Genomic DNA, 22,717 nt, shown 5'->3' on the forward strand with positions numbered 1-22,717 from the left:
CAAGGTGGACGTGGAAAGTATGTTTCCTCTTGTGGATGAGTCACTGTTTTAAAATTAGGGGTCGCCCTTTTAGGACAGAGATGAGGAGAAATTTTTTCTCTCAGGGGGTTGTGCAACTTTGGAACTCTCTGCCTCAGAAGGCGAGGTCACTGAATATTTTTACGGCAGAGGTAGATATATTCTTGTTAGGCAAGGGAATCAAAGGTTATCGGGGTTAGATGGGAATGTGGAAAGTGAAACACAAGAAGAACGGCTATTATCTTATTGAATGGCGGAGCAGGCTTGAGGGGCCGAATGGTCTACTCTTGTTCCTATTTCTTATGTTCTTTCCCCCTGAGATTGCAGAATTTGCCTGTGGAGATTGAAGGATTTCCTTGTGATGGCTTCCAGGGTCGAATGACCTTCCATTGCTCACTGCCCCTAGCTCACACTCAGGGTAGTTGGTGTTTAGGAAACTGAGGCCCGGCAAGAGGCAGCATCTTCAGGGGAGGATAGGAGTTTGGGGGAGCCATGTGCAAGTTTGTTTTTCTCACCTTGTAAATCTGTGTTTGGATTGTTTATTTTTTTTGTGCTGTTTTGGTCTTTGCAAAGATTAAAAACATTTCCCTGGAATGCAGGACACAGGATGGAACCGTAGAACCATGTCACACATCCGCGAAAATAGATGTTAAGAAAAGGCAAAATGAGAGAGTGAAATCAGGACAAAATTTGTCTCTTGCGTTTCCTTCTCTTTCACTTGGATTAGTGCTGCCTCAAACCGAAGTGAACCTCAGGTCAGCAGCACCTTAGGTCACACATTAACTGATTACAAGAACCTCCAGCAAGTGCCATCGATCTCCAGGACCCTAGTCAGTGGAGTCTACCCTGAGTCTAGCTGAGATGTTGCTGGCTACAAACTGCAACTAACCATCTAATGTGAAAGGTTGCAGTCTAAGCCATGGTTCAAGGTGATCACAATCTACCACAAGCTGCTGATGCGAAATCTACATGCAGTGCCCTGGGATGGCAGCAGTCAGTACAGTAACATCGGGTGTCTTTGTGCCTTCACCCCAATATTGGTCTCAAAGCAGGACAACAGTGCTGCAAAGAGCCATCTACAGAATACCAGGTGGCACATACACATCAATATTCTGCTCACTGACATTCAGGTTGGGATCCACCAGGATCACTTGATTCCAGGCATCATTACAGCTTTGATCCAAAAATGTACGCAAGAGTTGAACTGCCAATGTGAGGCGAGAGTGACTGAGAGGACGCACTTGACTGAGTGCGCCAGGAAGGAGTTAAGCAAAACTGAAGTCAGTGGCCATCAAGGCTGAAACCTTACAGTACCTGGAATCATATCTAACACAAAGGAAGATGAAAGCAAAATACTGCGGATACTGGAAATCTGAAACAAAAACAGAAAATGCTGGAAAAACTCAGCAGGTCTAACAGCATCTGTGGAGAGAAAGGCGGAGTTAACATTTCGAGTCCGTATGACTTCTTCAGAGCTGGAAGATGGTTGTGTTGGTTTGAAGTTAATCATCGCTGCTGGAGTACCTCTGGATTGTATCTGAGGCCCAACATCTTCAGCTGCTTCATCAATAATGTTCCCTCCAAAATAAGGTCAGGCCTTCTATTTGCAATTCCTCAGATAAAGAAACTGTCCACACCCACAACATTCAGGCTTGGGCTGATAAGTGGCAAGTAACATTCATGCTATAGTGCCAGGCAAATGATTATCTCCAACCAGAGAGAATCTAACTACCTTGCTTTGACTTTTAATGCCATTACCATCGCTGAATCCCCCACTACCAACATACTAAGTCACCATTGACCAAAAGCTTAACTGGAGCAAATACAAATACTGTGCAAGGTCAGAAGTTGGGAATTCTGTGGCGAATAACTCACCTCCAGACTTCGGAAGCCTCTCCTCAACCTACAAGACACAAGTCAGGAGTGTGATGGAATACTCTCCACTTGCCTGGATGAGTGCAGCTCCAAGACTCAAAAAGCTCAATACCAACTAGGACAAAACAGCCCGCTCGATCAACACCCATCCGCCACCAACACACAGCAACAGCAATGTGTACATCTACAAGATGCACTGTAGCAAGGTTCCTTCGACAGCACCTTCTAAACCCACGACCGTGGCACCTTGAAGGACAAGGGCAACAGATGCATGGGAACATGCTGAAGTAGAAGGACAGCCATGAGGGCTCCTCAACATGGAGACACCTTCAGCAATTTGAGAATGAAGAGGTCCACAGCTGGTAGGGCCATTCGTGTGGAGAGGGAACCCTTCCACAGGATTGTATTTGTTCACTTTGGTTGACCCTCACTGGCTAGATCCAAAGCTTGCCAATTGGGTGAAGTAATGGAAGGGATCTGATGTCCATGGACTTCTATCCCAGCCAGAAATCTACACTTTAAGGAGGGAAGGGAAGGAATTTGCAAAGAATATGCCTTCAAAAAACATAAACAACATATTTTGACTAAACTAGATATGCACTTATTCAATCCAAATATATATATGTATATACAGCTCTTACTAAACTGTGAGCTGCTGATATAGCTTAAGTGAGGATGAAGACACTTCACATGTAAAGTGAAAAATTAAATGCTCTTTTCCCCTATACATATAAAAAAAAGAATCTGATCCTCTTTCCATCTTGTCTTTTTTAGGAATGTGTTGAATTATTCATCCTCTGAGTTTTCTCCTCTCCCCTCTGGGAAAGTGGTTTGACTTTGACCAGCACGCTGCGTTGGCCCAACTGTACTCAGGACCTCGTAGATAGCTGCAGAGAGAGAGACATGTGATGCTGTGGGGAATTAAACTTGGAACTGCTAACGTCACTCGTAAAACTGAAGGCCAAAAGAGATCAAAGGGTTAAATGGCAGGAAACAGCAAATGATGAGCAAGTGATAAACTACCAACAAGCACAGGGATGAACCAGAATGAACAAGGCTGGGTGCAGTTACCTTGGTCATTAGCCATTTTGTCTGATGACTCAGCTAACAGATCAGGGATACAAGAGAGAACATCAAAAGCAATCAATCCAACAAGAGAAAGACGAGGTTAATCAAAATTTGAACCAGACACAAACACATCAAAGCAGCAAAAAACATGGATGGTCACTGGCTGAGGCATAGAGAAGTTTGGCCACATGCACAGCTACAGGCACCGTTCAGAAGTGTCACTTCCATTTCAAAATGACAAGACAGACAGAGTGATGAGCACTAAACCTCTTGCTCAGCTACTCTCTGCATAAATGGAGTAGCGATGACTACTACCCCTCTCACCCATCTCAACCCAGTGAAGTTTAGTCACAGCAAAAGCGATACAGAAATTTGATTGAGACAAGTATTAAACATTGCAAGACAACTCATTATTTGCATCCACCCAACCCACCACAAACTCCAAGCTACAGATTCCTGTGGGCACATAACAAAAGCTGTCACAGTATTTATAACACAGAATGCACTGTCCCATTTTAGAGATCTAAACTTAAACGCCTATTTCCAGAAATATACACAGCGGTCTCCAACCCCCACCATCTTCATACACAAAGTCATGATCACTAAACATCTTTAACATTGACATTAATACTTCACAGACAAACTTTTGTGCTTTTAATAAATTATTTATTCCCAACCTTGGCATTCTGCATTTCCCCCTTGCTCTCAAGCCTCTTTACAATACAGTATAACCTTAACACAAGTGCAGTTCAGATGGCAGCACCGAAACTGACTGCCCTTCTCTGCCAGGCACCTCCTCCACTGTTAAATGTGCACAGGCATTGGCCTGAGGACACTGGCTGCACTGACCACACTGGCCACACTTGGTGCTGGCCACACTGGAGGGATAACGGGCCACAAACTTACTGCACTTCCAACACTCTGTCCCAATTCTAATAGCAGTGAGAGGGCTGGCTGATGTCAGTAAAGGGGCAGGAATAATATCCCTTCTTTGAAGAGTCTGAGTGTGAGGGGGAGTGATGAAGAAATACATATCCCATTTCTCAGGGTCCAGCTGTTTGGGCAGTGCAGAGTGTGGGTGGTGGGGGAATGGTAGGAATCAGAGTTACAGCAAACATAAAACTCTGCAGAATTTTACAGAAATCCTTTCTCCTTGAGGTTACTGAATCACTCAGTATCTCTAAGAGAATGCAGCCTCTCTTACTGAGGGACTCCCATGTGGAACCTCACTCATGATAGAAAAGCTCAAGAGTCAACCCTTACCTTTGGGTGTGCGGAACTGGACGAAGTCAGACAAGGGGCCCATGCCTTTGGAATTACGCGCTTGAATTTTGAAGTAATAAGTGGTGTCAAGCGTGAGATCTTGGATCTGGTGGGTCAGTCTGTCTCCAACCACCGGCTCTATCACCCAGTCATGGATTTCTGCATTGATATCTGTGCTGTAATATATGATGTATCCTACATGGAGAAAAGAGGGGAGGAGGAAGAAATACACAGAGACATGAAATAAACTTTATAATCTCAAACTTTACTCTCTCTCTGAACAACCTGTCTCCCTCATACACCCAATGGATATTCCATAATAGCGATGGATGAGCTGGACACCAAGTGCCTTCTTCACTCACTTCTGTTACTTCACTCTCCACCTATTTAATATACTTAACCTTGTTCCCGTGCTGTGGAATCTGTCCTGTTTATTTTGCGGGGCAGATGCAATGTCAAACAGTCAATAATTTTACAAGTGTGAGACTGATATCCAGTCTTTAATGAGCTCTGATTTCCTTAGCTAAACATAGAGCCACCATCCTCCATCCCCACCACAAATTACATGTTCTTGCCACTCTTCCCATCCCACTTCTTGACCACTGTTGCAAGCTGAATCAAACTGTTTGCATTTCTATGATACTGCACTGAGCTTCCAACCTCATATCCGCCCCATCATACTTCCACCTTCACCCCTACCTCAGCCAACCTGCTACTGAAATCATCTTCCACCAGACTTGACCAAACCAATGCTCTCCAGCATTCCATCCTCCATAAGCTTCAACTTATCTAAAACTCTGCTCCCATATGCCAGTTTGCACCAAGAACCATTCAGCACCCCTGTGCGTGCTTGACCTACATTGATTCATGGTCCAGCAACGCCTCAAAATTTAAAATATTCATTCATGGTCTCTCATCTCCTCCAGTCCTATAAACATCCTGGGATTCTCCAGTCATCAACTGTACATTGCTAACCCCTTCACTTTACCATTGACGGTGGTGCTTTCAGCCACCGAGGCTCCACACTCTAGAATTCCCACCCTTCCATCTCCCTCCTCTCCTTAAAATCCATCTCCTGAATCCAGCTTTTGGCCACCAACTTCTTTGGCTCAGTGTCCACTCCTTTCCCTTATGGCACTGTGAAACACTGGCAAAACTTCATTTCTATATGAAATGCAAGTTGGCATTTCAAAATGGAAACATGACTGTGCAAGCACAAAGTCAGCTGTGTGATATTACCGGTCGGGTGACATCAGAGTCAGGTTTATATGGGGCTGTGCCGTAGGGGGAGGCTAAGGTCCCAATCTGCCTGACCTGCCCTACAAACACCACCGGCCACGATCTAAATGCTCGGAGGCAATGGGTGAAATTCCATCATAATCCTCCACCATTTTATTTTTAAATTTTCCCTGCGGACAAATATTTTTGGCAACGGGGCAGTTCTGTGATGTGTGACTGAGCATCGGGTCCACTACCCGCTGAGTGCTGCCCTCCCATTGCCTCCCCCCCGCCGACCCCACTCCCTGTGGTGCCACTGTCTCCAGTGCCCACGCAGGCTCCAAGGGTCTGGCACTGGGGGTGATTCCAAGTCTCTATACCTGTTATTTTTCCATTGGCCTCTGATGGTGGCTGCCAGTTCACAATAATGGTCCTTGGTTTTCCTTCCTTGCTCACCACTGTCAGATCCTTGGGAGGAGACGTCGGCACTGAAAGAAAGAGTGAGAAATTAAACTTGGTATTTGAGGGGTGTGTTGTTGGAGTGGTTATGTTACTGGACTAATAATTCAGAGATCGTGATTTCCAATCCCATCATGGTAATGTGTGAATTTGAGATCAGTTTTAGAAGACCTGGAAAGAGGGAGGTGGTAACAAGTGGCCACAAGTGTCAGGTTGGCACCTGGGTCACTGGTGAAACATACCATACTTACCCATCTGGCTCTACATGGGACTTCAACCCTACACCAATGTGGCTGATTCTTTACCTTTTGAAGTGGCTTCAAACAAACCTCTCAGTTGCAGCTAAGGACAGGCAATAAATGTCAGCCATACCAGCATTTCCCACAGCTCCAGAATTATTTTTAAAACCTGGAGATTTACAGGTTCTGTTATGCTGAGTGAGAATAAGAGGGCCTCTGCGTGGTCACTAATCCTAAATCACCAGGCAGTTACGCTGCAACTTTTATTTGATGAGTTACATAACAAAATGTGAAACAATGAGGCAGGACCTTTTTTTTTAAATTCATTCATGAGATGTGGGCTTTGCTGGTTGGGCTGGCATTTATTGCCCATCTGCAAGGGTCTTTCTTCATCTGTGAGCCTGGGCTTGGAGTCTCTGCAACGTGTTTGATTGTAGAGTCCTCACACTTACTGGCAGGGGTCTTTCATGGAATGCGGACATTGCTGGCTAGGTCAGCATTTCTTGCCCATCCCTAATTGCCCTTATTCATAGGGCATTTAAGAGTCATTACTGTGGGTTTGGAGTCACATCCGAGGCCAGACCATGTAAGGATGGCAGATTTCCTTCCCCAAAGGACATTACTGAACCAGACGGGTTTTTACAACAATGGACAATGGTTTAATGGTCATCATGAGACTTTTAATTCCAGATTTTTAATGAATTCAAATTCCTCCATCTGCTGCGGTGGGATTACTAGTCCAGCAACAATACCACTACGCCATCGCCTCGCCAAACCTGAATATTGTCCAGGTCTTGCTGCATTTGGACATGGACTGCTTCAGAATCTGAGGAGTCGCAAATGGTGCTGAACATTGTGCAATCATCAGCGAACATCCCCACATCTGGCTTTATGATGGCAGGAAGGTCTTGATGAAGCAGCTGAAGATGGTTGGGCCTAGGATACTACTCTGAGGAACTCCTGCAGTGATGCCCTGGAACTGAGATGATTGACCTCCAACAACCACAACCATCTTCCATTGTGCTAGGTATGACTCCAACCAGCGGTGAGTTTTGCCCCCGATTCCCATTGACTCCAGTTTTGCTAGGGCTCCTTGACGCCACACTCGGTCAAATGCTGCCTTGATGTCAAGGGCAGTCACTCTCAGCTCACCTCTGGAGTTCAGCTCTTTTGTCCAAGTTTGAACCAAGGCTGTAATGAAGTCAGGTGTTGAGTGGCCTTGGCAGAACCCAAACTGAGCATCAGTCAGTAGATTATTGCTAAGTAAGTGCTGCTTGATAGCACTGTTGAGGATCCCTTCCATAACTGGGGTAACTGGATATCAATGAGCAGGAACCCTGGCCGATTAACAAGGGTCCAGAGGCCAACTACGGTGGCTGTGACTCAGCGCAGAGCCAGGTTTGAGCCTGGACCTTACAGCGCCACACGGTCCTTACACACTGAGTCATGGCCAACTGCCCCATAGCCCAGCTGGGGAAGGAAACAAAGGATGAGGAGTTTTATCGATTCATTTATTTTGTTTCCAATCTTTGAACCAGAACCATACCTGTTTCGAATGTAGTTCCATGTGCTGTCATGCTCCACGTACTTGACCTTCGACCCTTTGTTACCTTCACGGAAAACTCATAGAGTGTGTTTGGTTTCAATCCTGAGACAATATAACTCAATGTGGTGGTGTCTGCAGTCTGAAAGAGAATCAAATTTACAATGTACCAACCACAGGCCTATAGCGTTACAGTCATCCATCATTCACTGACCCCCACCATACACCAGAACAACACTTCACCCTGTACATAATACAGGGAATTACTCCCCCTTAACAACACAGAGAATTAACCTCACCACCCCCCCCACCCCAAATAACGCAGGGAATTAAACCCTGTTTCCCCACAACCCCCACCCTCATCCTATAACCAGTGAGTGATTAGTGTTGTGCTGCAGAAACATGGCTGTAACTATATCACAGTTCCGTGCAGACCTGCTGAGGAAAAGACTCTGTGCGTAACCGGGCAGGCAGACAAGGGCTCACCTTGTACTTGGTGTTGGCAGGGTAGTTGGTTTTCCAGCGTACCGTGTAGAATCGTGCATCGGTGATCTTCTGGTTCTTAGGCAGTGAGCTGTCGGCCCAGGTGACCCGGATGGTGTCGTGGGTAAGGACCGTGGCCTGGACTCCGACCGGGGGCAGCATGGGGCTGGGGTCTGGTACTGGAGTGTATGGATTATTAAAAAGATCAAATATATAAACTTCGGAAGGGTCAAAAGGGTCTGAGGGATAAATTAAATAAGAGTAATGTTTGTAAAAAATGTAAATAATGAATCATGCATGGAAAAGGGGGGAAAGGAGCCACAAAGAGTGATCCCGTGAGATCCAAGCAGCAGGAAGGCATGAAATGGAGGAGAAAGAAACAGAGAAACCAGGTTAGAGCAAGTGTTCCATATGTTAACTATTTAAAATGAATTAATTTGTGAAACTAGGTCAGCCCTATCTTAATTTACCATTCGAATGGCAAACCACACACACACACACACACACACACACACACACACACACACACACACACACACACACAGATATAAATGGGACTTTCACATGTAATACAACAACCAGCCAATCACATGTTGAACATGAGGCAGTTGGTACCTATGGACCTTCCCCAACGTGTCACGGAGAGGAAGGGAAAGCTTTGCCCGTAGCTGATATTCAGCTGCCCCTCGGAGTGTGATGTCTAAGCTTTCCTTGCCAGCTTGGTGACTCGCGTGCCTTCTTTTCACCAATTCTCCCACTCTCATTTCTTTCCACATCTTCCCTCCCCGACTCCTACCAGTTCTCCAACTGGGAGGGAGAGTATTAACTGAGCCACTAATAGATGCAAAGATTAGCCCTGATTTATCAGGCCATGTTGTAGAGGTAACTGCGATGAAACACTGGATTCAATGCCAGGGCTCATGACATCTCCTTCCTCAAGCAATATCCAACCCATTGCTTACTGAGGGTAGCTTGTTCCTCAATTGGCCATGAATCATTAGGCATAAGGGATTAATCTTCTGAGTGTCGGTGACAGCTGGAATTTTCCTCCATTACTAGTGAACACCAGGAAATCCATGGATGCCAAAAGTCAAGGAGCGATTTCGCAGCACATATCCCTGTGGGCAAGGCTCCCTACTGAGAGGGCACACTCAGAAAACAACCCTGGAGTTCTACGTTTCAGAAAAGGGCCTTTTCCCAGAGTAAGGAGGTGCTGCTTTTGGCCAACAGCTACTGGGATACCAGAAGCAGTCACAAAGATACTCACTGCCAGAATTTCGCACTTTTCCACCTAGAACCAGGTAGCAAGGTGAGGATGAGGTGGTTATTTTGTAAAGCTGCAGGCAGTCTAAGAAACACAGCAGCATTTTTCTAAGTCAGAGAGTGAATTTGTAACCTTTTCCTCTTACCGGTCAGAGGCCTCGTGGCTGTGCTCTCATACAGAGGAATTCCTTCTCCAATCTTGTTATATGCTTTAAGTGTGATCACATAGTGTGAGTTGGGCTCTAGAACAAAAGAACAGAGTAATTACTGGCTATCTGTGACAATCGACTCTCTCTACGCTGTTACTGTAGCGCTCTGCATTGTACTAAATTACATAGGCCCACCCTAAGATTCAATCCCAATCTGTGCTTTGTGAACTAATCTCAATGATGGGAGACATACTAAAATCACAATCAATTAAGGCAGAACGGACGGAGAAATTTCAGGACTCCAGTTCTTGATCACTACCCAATGACTCCTTCCTAAAAGTGGAGCTGAGGGCACCATCAGACTGAGTGTGGCAGTTTTCAGTTTAATAGCCCCCTGATACTCAATTTCGTGGCTCACACATGAAGAATGGATCCTTGGGAAAATCACCCATGGGACCCTTACCCTGTGAATTTATTGAGAAAAACAATAACTACTCAATGGTCTGCACAGAACAGAAAAATCAAAGAAAAGCTGTTCTACACTGATTTAATTGACCAGTATGTTACTCTGAGACAACATCCAGTGGCTGGGTTCACTGCTTATATTAATCATCACCAATGTGCTTGATCACATTTTCATCATCAGAGAGGAGTTTAGCTTCTCCTTAAATAAACTCCAATCGGTCCAAACCTTACCACGCCGCACACTGTATCACGCCGCACACTATCATGCCGCACACACTATCACGCCGCACACTGTATCACACCGCACACACTATCACGCCGCACACACTGTATCACGCCGCACACACTGTATCACGCCGCACACTGTATCACGCCGCACACACTATCACGCTGCACGCACTGTATCACGCCGCACACACTATCACGCCGCACACACTATCACGCCGCACAGTGTATCACGCCGCACACTATCACGCCGCACACAGTATCACGCCGCACACTGTATCACGCCGCACACTGTATCACGCCGCACACTGTATCACGCCGCACACTGTCACGCCGCGCACACTGTCACGCCGCACACTATCACGCCGCACACACTATCACGCCGCACACTATCACGCCGCACACACTATCACGCTGCACACACTATCACGCCGCACACTGTATCACGCCGCACACTGTCACGCCGCGCACACTGTCACGCCGCACACTATCACGCCGCACACACTATCACGCCGCACACTGTCACGCCGCACACTATCACGCCGCACACACTATCACGCCGCACACTGTATCACACCGCACACTATCACGCCGCACACACTATCACGCCGCACACACTATCACGCCACACACATTATCACGCCGCACACTGTATCACGCCGCACACTGTATCACGCCGCACACACTATCACGCCGCACACACTATCACGCCGCACACACTGTCACGCCGCACACACTGTATCACGCCGCATACACTATCACGCTGCACACACTATCACGCCGCACACACTGTCATGCCGCACACACTGTCACGCCGCACACACTGTCACGCCGCACACACTGTCACGCCGCACACACTGTCACGCCGCACACTGTCACGCCGCACATACTGTCACGCCGCGCACATTGTCACGCCGCGCACACTGTCACGCCGCGCACACTGTCACGTCGCACACTGTCACGCCGCACACACTGTCACGCCGCACACACTGTCACGCCGCACACTGTCACGCCGCACACACTGTCACGTCGCACACTGTCACGCCGCACACACTGTCACGCCGCACACACTGTATCACGCCGCACACTGTCACGCCGCACACACTGTATCACGCCGCACACACTGTCACGTCGCACACTGTCACGCCGCACACACTGTATCACGCCGCACACACTGTATCACGCCGCACACTGTCACGCCGCACACACTGTCACGTCGCACACTGTCACGCCGCACACACTGTCACGCCGCACACACTGTCACGCCACACACTGTCACGCCGCACACACTGTCACGCCGCACACACTGTCACGCCGCACACACTGTCACGCCGCACACACTGTCACGCCGCACACACTGTCACGCCGCACACTGTCACGCCGCACACTGTCACGCCGCACACACTGTCACGCCGCACACACTGTCACGCCGCACACTGTCACGCCGCACACTGTCACGCCGCACACACTGTCACGCCGCACACTGTCACGCCGCACACACTGTCACGCCGCACACTGTCACGCCGCGCACACTGTCACGCCGCACACACTGTCACGCCGCACACTTTCACGCCGCACACACTATCACGCCGTACACACTATCACGCCGCACACACTGTATCACGCCGCATACACTATCACGCCGCACACACTGTATCACGCCGCACACACTGTATCACGCCGCACACACTGTATCACGCCGCACACACTGTCATGCCGCACACACTGTCACGCCGCACACACTGTCACGCCGCACACACTGTCACGCCGCACACACTGTCACGCCACACACACCGTCACGCCGCACACTGTCACGCCGCACACACTGTCACGCCGCGCACATTGTCACGCCGCACACACTGTCACGCCGCGCACACTGTCACGCCGCACACACTGTCACGCCGCACACTGTAACGCCGCACACACTGTCACGCCGCACACTGTCACGCCGCACACACTGTCACGCCGCACACACTGTCACGCCGCACACACTGTCACGCCGCACACACTGTCACGCCGCACACTGTCACGCCGCACACTGTCACGCCGCACACACTGTCACGCCGCACACACTGTCACGCCGCACACACTGTCACGCCGCACACACTGTCACGCCGCACACACTGTCACGCCGCACACTGTCACGCCGCACACTGTCACGCCGCACACACTGTCACGCCGCACACACTGTCACGCCGCACACTGTCACGCCGCACACACTGTCAGGCCGCACACTGTCACGCCGCGCACACTGTCACGCCGCACACACTGTCACGCCGCACACACTGTCACGCCGCACACTTTCACGCCGCACACACTGTCACGCCGCACACTGTCACGCCGTACACTGTCACGCCGCACACACTGTCACGCTGCATACACTATCACACCGCACACTGTATCACACCACATCACGCTTATCAATTCCCCCTGTCCTCACCACCCTTCACTGGGTCTCCGAGCTCACTGCTTTCAAATTTCTAATCATTGCCTACAAACCCTTCCATACCTGAGCTCACTGTCACTCTGCAATCTCCTGCAGCTTGACATTCTACCTTCCAGATTCCCAGTGCTTTTGCCTTTCCTAACATGCCTCACTCAGGAGCAGAGTTTTCAATGTTGGCACCCCCTCCCACCGCCCTCAGCCCCTCCCACCGCCCTCACCCCCTCCCTCCGCCCTCACCCCCTCCCTCCGCCCTCACCCCCTCCCTCCGCCCTCACCCCCTCCCTCCGCCCTCACCCCCTCCCTCCGCCCTCACCCCCTCCCTCTGCCCTCACCCCCTCCCTCCGCCTTCACCCCCTCCGTCCGCCCTCACCCTCTCCCTCCGCCCTCACCCCCTCCCACCGCCCTCACCGTGTCCCATCACTGGCACAGTGCAGTGCCTTCACATTCAGTGCAGTGACACAAGCCATTTTGCAGGGCGTGGCCTATTCCTAAATCTACCTCTGCTGCCTGTAACACATGCTCCAGATGAGAAACATGTGTCTCCTAATTTACTGATTTGGTTCGCATGCAATGGCATGAAGCAAAGTGCCAACTTCAAACTCAACGTTAAATATAAAAACAGCAGCATTGCTTAACACACTTGGAGGCAAATTAAACAAGCGCACATGTGCTCTGTAATCGCCTGGAATGTCTCAGTGAGGATTCCTTGGCCCCACACACAGGGGCAGTCCTGATTATGCTCTCAGCCCTGTGTCCTGTCACTCACCCAGGTTCTCGATGGTATAATAACGCTGTTTATAGTCGACACGGATGGTTTCTGCATGAGGGCTGCCAATGCCATAGCCAATGGCGTAACCTCGTACAACAATATTCTGGTTTTCAGGGGGCGTCCAGCTCACAACAATGTTGTTAATCAGAGGTCGAACGTGGAGAGAGCTGGGCTTGTCTGGGACCCGGGATTCTGAAAAACACAAATCAATTAACCCAAAACTACATAGCAATCAGACAGTAGAGAACTAACCTTCTGGTGATGTAAGTATATGGCCAGGATTTTTCACTCGTCGGACCTAACTCAAACAAGCGTAAAATGACGCGCGATGACATCGGGCGAGCGTCCCGATGTCATCGCACACTCGCGTGATATTTTGGTTGGCGGGCGCGCACCAGAGTCGGCAGCGCACACACTGTCAATCAACAGGCCGACTGAGGCCATTATAATACCAATTGAATTAAATTTTTCACTGCCCATCCAACCTTACAGTTAAGCAGGCAGGTGAAAAGGCATCCACGGGCGGGATGAGGTTTCCAACAGCAATTAAAAATTAAATAAACATTTTAACATTTCATTAATAACATGTCCCTGCTCATGTGACAGAGTCACATGAGGGGACATGTTGTTTTAACATTTAACAGCAGCTCTGTGCCTCAGGGAGTTTTCATTGCGTACACTCGCGAACTTGTACGTTTGCCCTCCTCCTCCACCCCCCCAGTATCAGTACTGAGGGAATGCTGCACTGTTGGAGGTACAGTCTTTCAGATGCGACATTAAACAGAGGCCCATTTGCCTGCCTGGGTATTTGTAAAAGATCCCATGGCATTATTTTGAAGAAAAGCAGGGGAGTTCTCCCCAGTGTCCTGGCCAAAGATTATCCCTCAATCAACACCACAAAAAGCAGATTATCTGGTCATTATTGCATTTGTGGGAATTTGCTGTGCAAAAATTGGCTGCTGCGTTTCCTATGTTATAAGTGACTACACTTCAAAAGTACTCTATTGGCTGTAAAGCGTTTTGAGACATCTAGTGGTTGTGAAAAGCGCTCTATAAATGCAAGTCTTTCTTTTTTCTTTCTCATTGAACTACCTTCTTCAAAAAATTGAGTATTTGATGGGACAGTGTAGCGGGAGCTTTACTCTGTATCTAACCCTGTGCTCTACCTGCCCAGGGGGTGTTTGATCCAGACATCGCCTGAAATGGTGAGATGTTCCAGCCCTCAGTGCCATTATCCCTCACAGTTTAGTCTTCTGGATAATGCAACGAATATGGGGAGTTGTGGTGGATTTAAGTATTTTAAGTGTATATTATACACAGATATGAAGACTTACATCCGAAAAGATATGGTAACTACTGTTCATTCTGTTTTAATTATGATCCTTACCATCTAGGTCACTTTCAAAGGTTTCAGCAGACACCCAGTCAGAGGATGGCCCTGTGCCATTCACTGTAATGGCAGAGACTCTGAAGCTGTACTCAGTGTTTCGCTCCAGCCCTGCAACACAAGACAGAGGTAAAACTGAATGTATTCAAGTTCCACTAAGGCTGTGTCACAGTGACCCACAAACAGCCTCCCCAACAATCCCAGGCACAGACAGCAGAGGGCAACAGGGGCTTAGCATTTAGAGAAATCACCCTTAGCCTCTAACAGTGAAGTTTAACACTTTAACAACTTGTCTTTTTCTACAAAGGCCTATAGTTGGGAAATCATTAAAGCCTTCATTGTCAGTCTCTTGTGTTGTGTGGACCCTCAAACTCACAACTTTAGTATTCATCTCAGGCTGACAGTGTCCTTCAGACTGAACAAAGCAGAACAGAGGGAAGGAAGCGGAATCTAAACCCAAATCAGATCAAACCATCATAGCAAATGTGGCTCACAACAGAATGTGCAGCAAATAAACCCAGCCCAAATACCCCAAACCCATCCCACACTGCACCCCCAAATCCATCCTGTACCACAATTTCATCCCACCTCCCCCAAACCCACCCCAAACACCCTGAATCCACTCCATAACCCAACCCAAACCCACCCCACCCCTGTAATCTACCCCTTACCTCAAATCCATCCTGCATACAACTCAAATCGACCCAAAACCCACACCAACACAAAACGCACTCCACACCCCAAATCACCCACACCTTAAAAACTCATCCGGAACATCTCAAATTCACCCCAATCCCCAAACCCACCCCCACACCTCAAACGGATTTATGGGTTTAGACGGAGATGTGTATTTCATGAGGACACGCTTGTTGAAGTGCTGTTGCATCACATTACTGCCACTGGGGGCCCTCAATGAACTACAAATATAACTGTTCCCCTGTCTGTTTTATTTTAATTTTAATTTACTCCCAAATCCCAGCCCAGCATCATAGACGTGTGAGTCTTGACAGTCGGAAACAATCAATGAGAGCATCACAAATAAAAACTGCAAGTTCTCAAGAAAACTCAGCTGGTCTGGCAGCGTCTGTGGAGAGAGAGAAAGAATTAATGCTTCGATTCCAATATGACTCTTCTTCAGTAAGTATTCTGAAGAAGATTCATATTTGACTCGAGAATTCAGCTTCTCTCCAGATGCTGCCAGGCCGGTTGAGTTTTCTCAGAACTTTCAGTTTTTATTTCAGATTTCCAGCACTTGCAGTATTTTACTTTTACATTAATGTGAGTGTTTTAGTTGTGTCTGATCGAACCCTGTCCTATCCATGCTTCCCAGGTGGATAGCCATCGGAACTGGGAATTCAATCTTTCCCATCCTAAGCCAGGATATTGGGGACAATTGCAGCAGCCTATCACTTTGCCCAAGTTGACCAGATGGTGGTAGTGGTTGGGCGGGGGTGAGAGGGAGAAAGAAGATCTTTCCTGGTCCATGTGAGTCACTCTCACGTCATTCTGTAGATGAACCCACTGAGTGACTGGGAAACCCTCCTGGACACATTAAAAGAGAACACAGCTGAGAATCACTGTTCTTTAACCTGTGCAAAGTAACCTCAGGAAGAAGGTTGTGTTTGAGGCACTAGGCTGACTCACCATCTATAACCTGAGAAAGCTGGCTCCCTCCTGTAGTGTCTGTCTCCCCACGACGACCTCCTTTTTTGTATCGAATATTGTAACCGATGATCACACCATTGTGTGTCCCTGGGGGAGGTGGCTGCCAGTGCACCACAATACTCTGAGAAAAAGAAACACACATATAATACCAACACATCCACCAACCAATCTCACCAGCTCAGCTTTCAAACACAACAATACTGGGCCTCAGAGCTTTAAAGTATGAGGACAGACTGCATAGATTAGGCTTGCACTCCCTCAAGTACAGGAGGTTAAGGGGAGAGCTAATTGCGGCATTTCAGATGATTAATGAACATGAAAGGGTCGAGAGGGTCCATTTCCTCTCGTGCGGGGGGGTCGTCCAGAACAAAAGGGCAGAACTTAAAATTAGAGCCAGGCTGTTCAGGAGTGATGTCAGAAAGCACTTCTTCACATTAAGGGCAGTGGAAATCTGGAACGCTCTCTCCGAAAGAGTTGCAACTGGGGGTCAATTAAAAATGTCAAAACTGAGACTGACTGATTTTTGTCAGGCAAGGATAATTAAAGATCATGGAACCAAGGCGGGTAAATGGAGTTACTGTACAGATCAGCCATGATCTAACTGAGTGTGGGAACAGTCTCAAGGGGCTGAATGCACTCCTCCTGTTCCTGTGGCTAAAAACACTCACCTTGGAATTACGAACTTCCAGCGTGACATTCTGAGGGGGTGCACTGGGAACTGAAACACACAACAAGCCAGTTAGTCACAGAGTAAGAGTAGACGTTACACACTTGTCATTCAACAACAAGGGGGAAACATGCCACAGTGACTCAAACCAGCCTCCAGAACCTTTATACTCACCACCAGAATAGGTTGTTGCTACCACCTCTTCAGTGGAGACACCAGGCCCATGCTTGTTGTAAGCCACCACCCTGAAACTGTACTCGGTGAACTTCTTCAGTCCATTCATGGTGTAGGAAAGACTCCCGACATCCACGTCCTGAAGGAAAAACCAGGAGAGGAATCGGAAGCTGTACACATTTTTATTTAGCACTTGTGATTAGCTCTCCCAGCAGCCCAAGGGGTTAAAACACGGTGAAGGGCAGTCCTTGTCTGAGAGACATTTTATTAAAAGGTGCTCTGTAGGTACAAGTCGTCGTTATGTTGTAGACCAGCAAAGCTCAGCACCTTTAAATGACAAAGGGAGTAAACAGAAGAGGAAAGGTCAACCAATACAATACTGGCCCAGGATCAACACTACTTGCATGGTTCAAGGGGCAATGATGGTGAAAATAGCTATCAAGAAGTGGTAAGAACACAGAAAATGCTGGAAATACTCAGCAGGTCAAGCGGTATCCATGGAGAAGGAAACAGAGTTAACATTTCAAGTCGAACAACCTTTGTATAAAAACTAGTCCCATTTTCAAACCAAATCTGCTTTCCGATAGGTGTTGATTCTCTCACACAACCTTTCCGTTCTGTGGGTCACAACAACAGGGCAGAAATGTAGTCTGGAATTTTCCGGGTGCTTTGGGGGCAGAATGGGGGATGGGAAAGCTGACAGATAGTGAGGGATGGCCTCGGGTTGGGGCGGGGATATGGTGAGAGGAGTGTGACATCTTCCCGCTGCCTCCATTTTGCCAGCAGTGGAGAAGATGCCACCCACCAGGAGGCCAATTCAGCCACTGAATTGGACAATTAAGGGTCATAACCGACCTCTGCAAGCATTTTACCCACGTAAGGAGGGACCACCACTGCATGGGGTGACCACTAGCTGAAATCTGGCAGCCCCCCAGTGGTTTCTGGGGGAGGGGAGCCTCCCTTTTGGGCACTCTGATTGGATCAGCAGCTTTTGGAGGCAGGTCCAACAGCCTTAATAGGGATGGTGTGATAATGGCCACCGCCAGCGAAATGCCGCCCCACATCATGCTCACTGTCGAAACAGGGCTGCATCCCACTTTCAGGCCTGCCCCCTCCACAAAATCCACCCGGACCAGGAGGTAAGGTCATTCAGTCCAATAGAGCTCAATCCTCCAACAACGGAACTTCCCAATCTCACATCCATTGTGTGTGGTCATTGGTCCCAATCATAGCTTGAGTAACAGCGTTCTTCATGATAGCACCAGCATTTGTGCCATTCTGCACAAGATCTCGTGTAAAGTCACTGCGTGTCAGTAAATGACAAGTACAAATGCGGGGGCACGTCACATCATGTAATTCACATTTATTGCCTTTGGGAAGGTGGTGGTGAGCTGCCTTCTTGAGCCGCTGCAGTCCATGTGGTGTAGGTACACCCACAGTGCTGTTAGGGAGAGAGTTCCAGGATTTTGACCCAGCAACAGTGAAGGAACAGCAATATATTTTCAAGTCAGGATGGTGAGTGACTTGGAGGGGAACTTCCAGGTGGTGGTGTTCCCATGTGTCTGCTGCCCTTGTCCCTCGAGATGATAGAAGTTGTGGGTTTGGAAGGTGCTGCCTAAGGAGCCTTGGTGAGTTCCTGCAGTGCATCTTATAGATGGTACACACTGCTGCTACTGTGCTTCAGTGGTAAAGTGAATGTTTGTGGATGTGGTGCCAGTAAAGCAGGCTGCTTTATCCTGGATAGCGTCAAGCTTCTAGATTGTTGCGGGAGCTGCAACTCATCTAGGCAAGTGGAGAGTATTCCATCACACTCCTGCCTTGTAGGCTGTGAGAAGTCAGAAGGTGAGTCACTCACTGTAGGTTTTCTAGCCTTCCTATCCCATAACACAGCTTATAGTAGCATAGGTGAAAAAGCTTGGATTCAATTATTTTTAGACAAGCTGCAGTGTTTTAACCTTAACTCCCTCAAAGGAAAATATTCCAGTAACTCAGCCACACACACCGAGGTTTACATCCGGCACCTCCTCAGGCAGCGGCCCCTCACTCTCTACTTGCTCCTGGGGTCGAAATCTCTTGTCTACACACTTACTCTCCTCCCTACATCCTCTCAGCGATGAAACTATGATCCACTGCTCCATCTCCCACTGTAACTCACTCTTTGCCATTATCTACAGAAACACACCCTTCTCTCCAGCCATCTACATGCCTTCAACACTCGAGCTTGGTGCCAACTAACTGGCTACTGTCTAAATTCCCTGGCCTTCCCGATGCTGATGGTCCTGCCAAGATTCTGGATGCTTTTCTCACCTGTTCACTCCCTGCTCCCTTCTCCATATAGTAGAGTTTGTAGTTTGCGATTGGCCCATTGTCCGAGTGAGGTTCCTGCCACGTGACTGTGATTGAGGTCGGCGAGTTTGCTTGCGCAACCAGATTTTGAGCTGGTCCTGGCACTTGAACTGAAAAACAAAGAGAACGCCCATTTCCAGATTTCATCAAAGTGAATCCATGTGGGGTGAAGTCAGACTGCAATGAAACCAAACTGAAGAGAACTCTGGTGATAATTTCAACATTTTACATATTTGCAGTGGACAGGTGCACTAACCATGAACTAAATGCTCAGATAAGATCTAAGCAATATCTCACTGTACAGTCACTACTGCTTTGGTGTGAGTAGATGAGCGAGTGAAAGAACGAGTGAAAGAGTGAACAAGTAAGTTCACTCAAGCTGTGAGGCAGATAGGTTGTATCAGTATTTTACACGCAGCCAGTGCACATGAAGCAGGGGGGAAAGTGAAGCAATACTGCAGGGGGCAGGAGGCATCAGTTTAAAATGGAGTGATAATTAGAAGGTGCATCTGTGGGAGCAGGGAGGGCAGGTAGCAGCTGTGGGAAAACACTTCTGATCAAGGATTCTAAGCTGTAGGGATTTTACAGGATCTGTATGGCAGGGAAACACTTGCCTGAAAAATGAATCATAAAATATGCAAACTTGACACATTGTAATGACACTCCCTTGCCACTGGTGACAGCAGCTGTGACTACAATGTGACAAGTTTACATAGGTAGCTCCCATTATAAATCAGGACATAGAAATTCATTACGAAAAAATCTTGAAAGGAAGTGTAAGATTTTCTATAATAGAAATACAGTGGAACTGCACAGGACATCAGACAATTAGATTGTGGAACAAGTGTACAGCAAAATGGTGAGTCTAACGAAGAACCCAATCTCACAACATTTGTGCAAGATAATGAAGCCAGTGGTGTCTAAGCTTTTCCCTGATGGCCCATGAGCTCTGCTGGTGAGGCACAGAATGTGCCAACTTCTGTCAAGGTGGCAGTTGGGACACAGCAATTGGCCTCAGTGTCCCTGCCATAAGGAATGAATCAGTAGTGTGTCTGTCCTAGACTATGCCAAACTTGGGGAAGCAATAATCAGTGAGCCTGTGGCTGGGAAGTACACTGGTGGACACTGGCTGAGGGCACTGACTGAGCTTGCCCTAGCTGGCACTCACTGTCCAGCTCACACCTGAAAAATAGCCAGTCGAGTGAGGAGCTGACGCTGTGAACATTGTCACCTTCGAGGCAGCAGCTTCAGGATAGACAGAATTATTATTCGTAATACTAGTCAAAAAAATTGTGTAACCTGTTAAACCAGATCACTATCTCTACCATCTTGCAGAGAGGTTTATAGAAAATGTGAACATTCATTGGATGGAGCTACACTAGTGCTGCAAACAAACATCAGCAGACAAATATTGAATATGTTGGGCCAGAACTTGGAGAGCAAGTGTAACAGCTGCTGAATTATCAACACAGAAAATGCTGGAAAAACTCAGCAGGTCTAACAACATCTGTGGAGGAAAAAAAAAGTTAATGTTTCGAGTCTGTATGACTCTTCTTCCAGCATTTTCTGTTTTTGTTTCAGATTTCCAGCATCCGCAGTATTTTGCTTTTATCTTAGCTGCTGAATTATCAGTTGACTCGTGGAGAAATCATGCCCTTGTAATATTAAACCAGTGTACACCACCCTTTAGTGACGCAGGTATCTTGCTCTGCAATGGATCAAAAGAATTTCTCTGCATCCCAATTCTTTTTATCAACAACGTGCATTTATATAGCACCTTTAACATAGCAAAAATATTCCAGGGTGCTTCACAGGAGCATTATCAGACAAAATTTGACATCAAGTCACATAAGGTGCTGGACAGATTGCCAAAAGCTTGGCCAGAGGCAGATTTTAAGGAGCATCTTAAAGGAGGAGAGAGGGGCAGAGAAGTGTTGAGGTTTATAAAGAGAATTCCAGAGCTTAGGGCCCTGGCAGCTAAAGACACGTCCGCCAAAGATGGGGCGAAGGTAGATAAGGTGAGTTGAATATTGGGGTTGCAGGTTATGTTGGAAGCTGCATTGGTGAGATTGAGGAATATGATGAGGAGGTGGGATTGAGGGATACAGTGCCGAGGTGGATAGGTAGGATTGAAGGATAGGAGGTGGGTAGGTAGTATCATGATCTGGCCAAAAGGGATAGGCTTGTTTGCACTAAAGGTATGTTCTTGATCTTTGCTCTTTTACTGGCCATTAGATGTTATTCTTAATACTTTAAGGTCTGTCCACAGAACATTATTGCTTGATGTGTAAACTTAATTGCACCATCTAGGCAATCAAAGGGTCGCAAATGCAAGAAACAACGGAATATTTTGCAAAGCAGTTTTATTGCTTTTCTTCATGGCTCAATGAGGCATGGCTCATCGCCAATCAAAAGGATTATCAGCGCCTCTGAGCCTTGACCTCAGAGTGAAGCTGCAATACGCACTTCAGTGTACCCTATGCACAAAGGAACATTACCAAATCCAACCACTCTGCGGGAGTGGGAAAGAGAATGAAAATCAAAATATATTGTCTGCAGTGAACACAATGGTAAAAATGTTTAATTAATGATGCTTACTGGTGCAAGAAAAAAATCAAACCAACTTTAACAAGCCTGACAGTTGTTTGCTTTATTCGGTCATGATCCATTTCTTTCAATTAGTGCTGCAACACTGATCCACATCCCACCCAGCTGCTTCATGCCAACACAGGCTGAAAACACACCTGCAGGCTCACTGCAGCTCTCAGCAATAAAGACTGAGCATGCCTTTGCACACCTCCACATTCTAAAAAGGGAAACAGATAGCTGCTATATTCCTGGCACGCTGGTACGGGAAGCAGTTCCTGCCACCCTACCAGCTCAGTGCAGCTACTGTGAAGAATAAAACTAATTCCATACACTCTAATTCTCTCCCCCCCCCACCAAAGGCACTGATTCTCATTGGGATAATCTCACGAGCGCCGGCTACCCCGGC

At 47.6% G+C, this 22,717-nt stretch overlaps 1 protein-coding gene across 1 annotated transcript in view; it reads right to left on the reverse strand.

The window, feature by feature from the left end:
• Positions 1-22,717, reverse strand: part of LOC144670059 (neogenin-like) — a 179,589-nt gene that overhangs the window by 19,645 nt on the left and 137,227 nt on the right. Inside the window, exons 10-20 of the mRNA XM_078532436.1 lie at positions 19,684-19,832; positions 17,377-17,515; positions 17,204-17,253; positions 16,515-16,656; positions 14,871-14,981; positions 13,481-13,675; positions 9,576-9,671; positions 8,170-8,345; positions 7,687-7,825; positions 5,823-5,930; positions 4,225-4,419 (exon numbers count right to left, since the gene is read on the reverse strand). Coding sequence (XP_078388562.1) covers positions 4,225-4,419; positions 5,823-5,930; positions 7,687-7,825; positions 8,170-8,345; positions 9,576-9,671; positions 13,481-13,675; positions 14,871-14,981; positions 16,515-16,656; positions 17,204-17,253; positions 17,377-17,515; positions 19,684-19,832 — 1,500 coding nt within the window. The remainder of the gene's footprint in view (positions 1-4,224; positions 4,420-5,822; positions 5,931-7,686; positions 7,826-8,169; positions 8,346-9,575; positions 9,672-13,480; positions 13,676-14,870; positions 14,982-16,514; positions 16,657-17,203; positions 17,254-17,376; positions 17,516-19,683; positions 19,833-22,717) is intronic.

The sequence above is a fragment of the Cetorhinus maximus genome, chromosome 30 (assembly GCF_964194155.1).
Source record: "Cetorhinus maximus chromosome 30, sCetMax3.hap1.1, whole genome shotgun sequence".
NCBI lineage: Eukaryota > Metazoa > Chordata > Chondrichthyes > Lamniformes > Cetorhinidae > Cetorhinus > Cetorhinus maximus.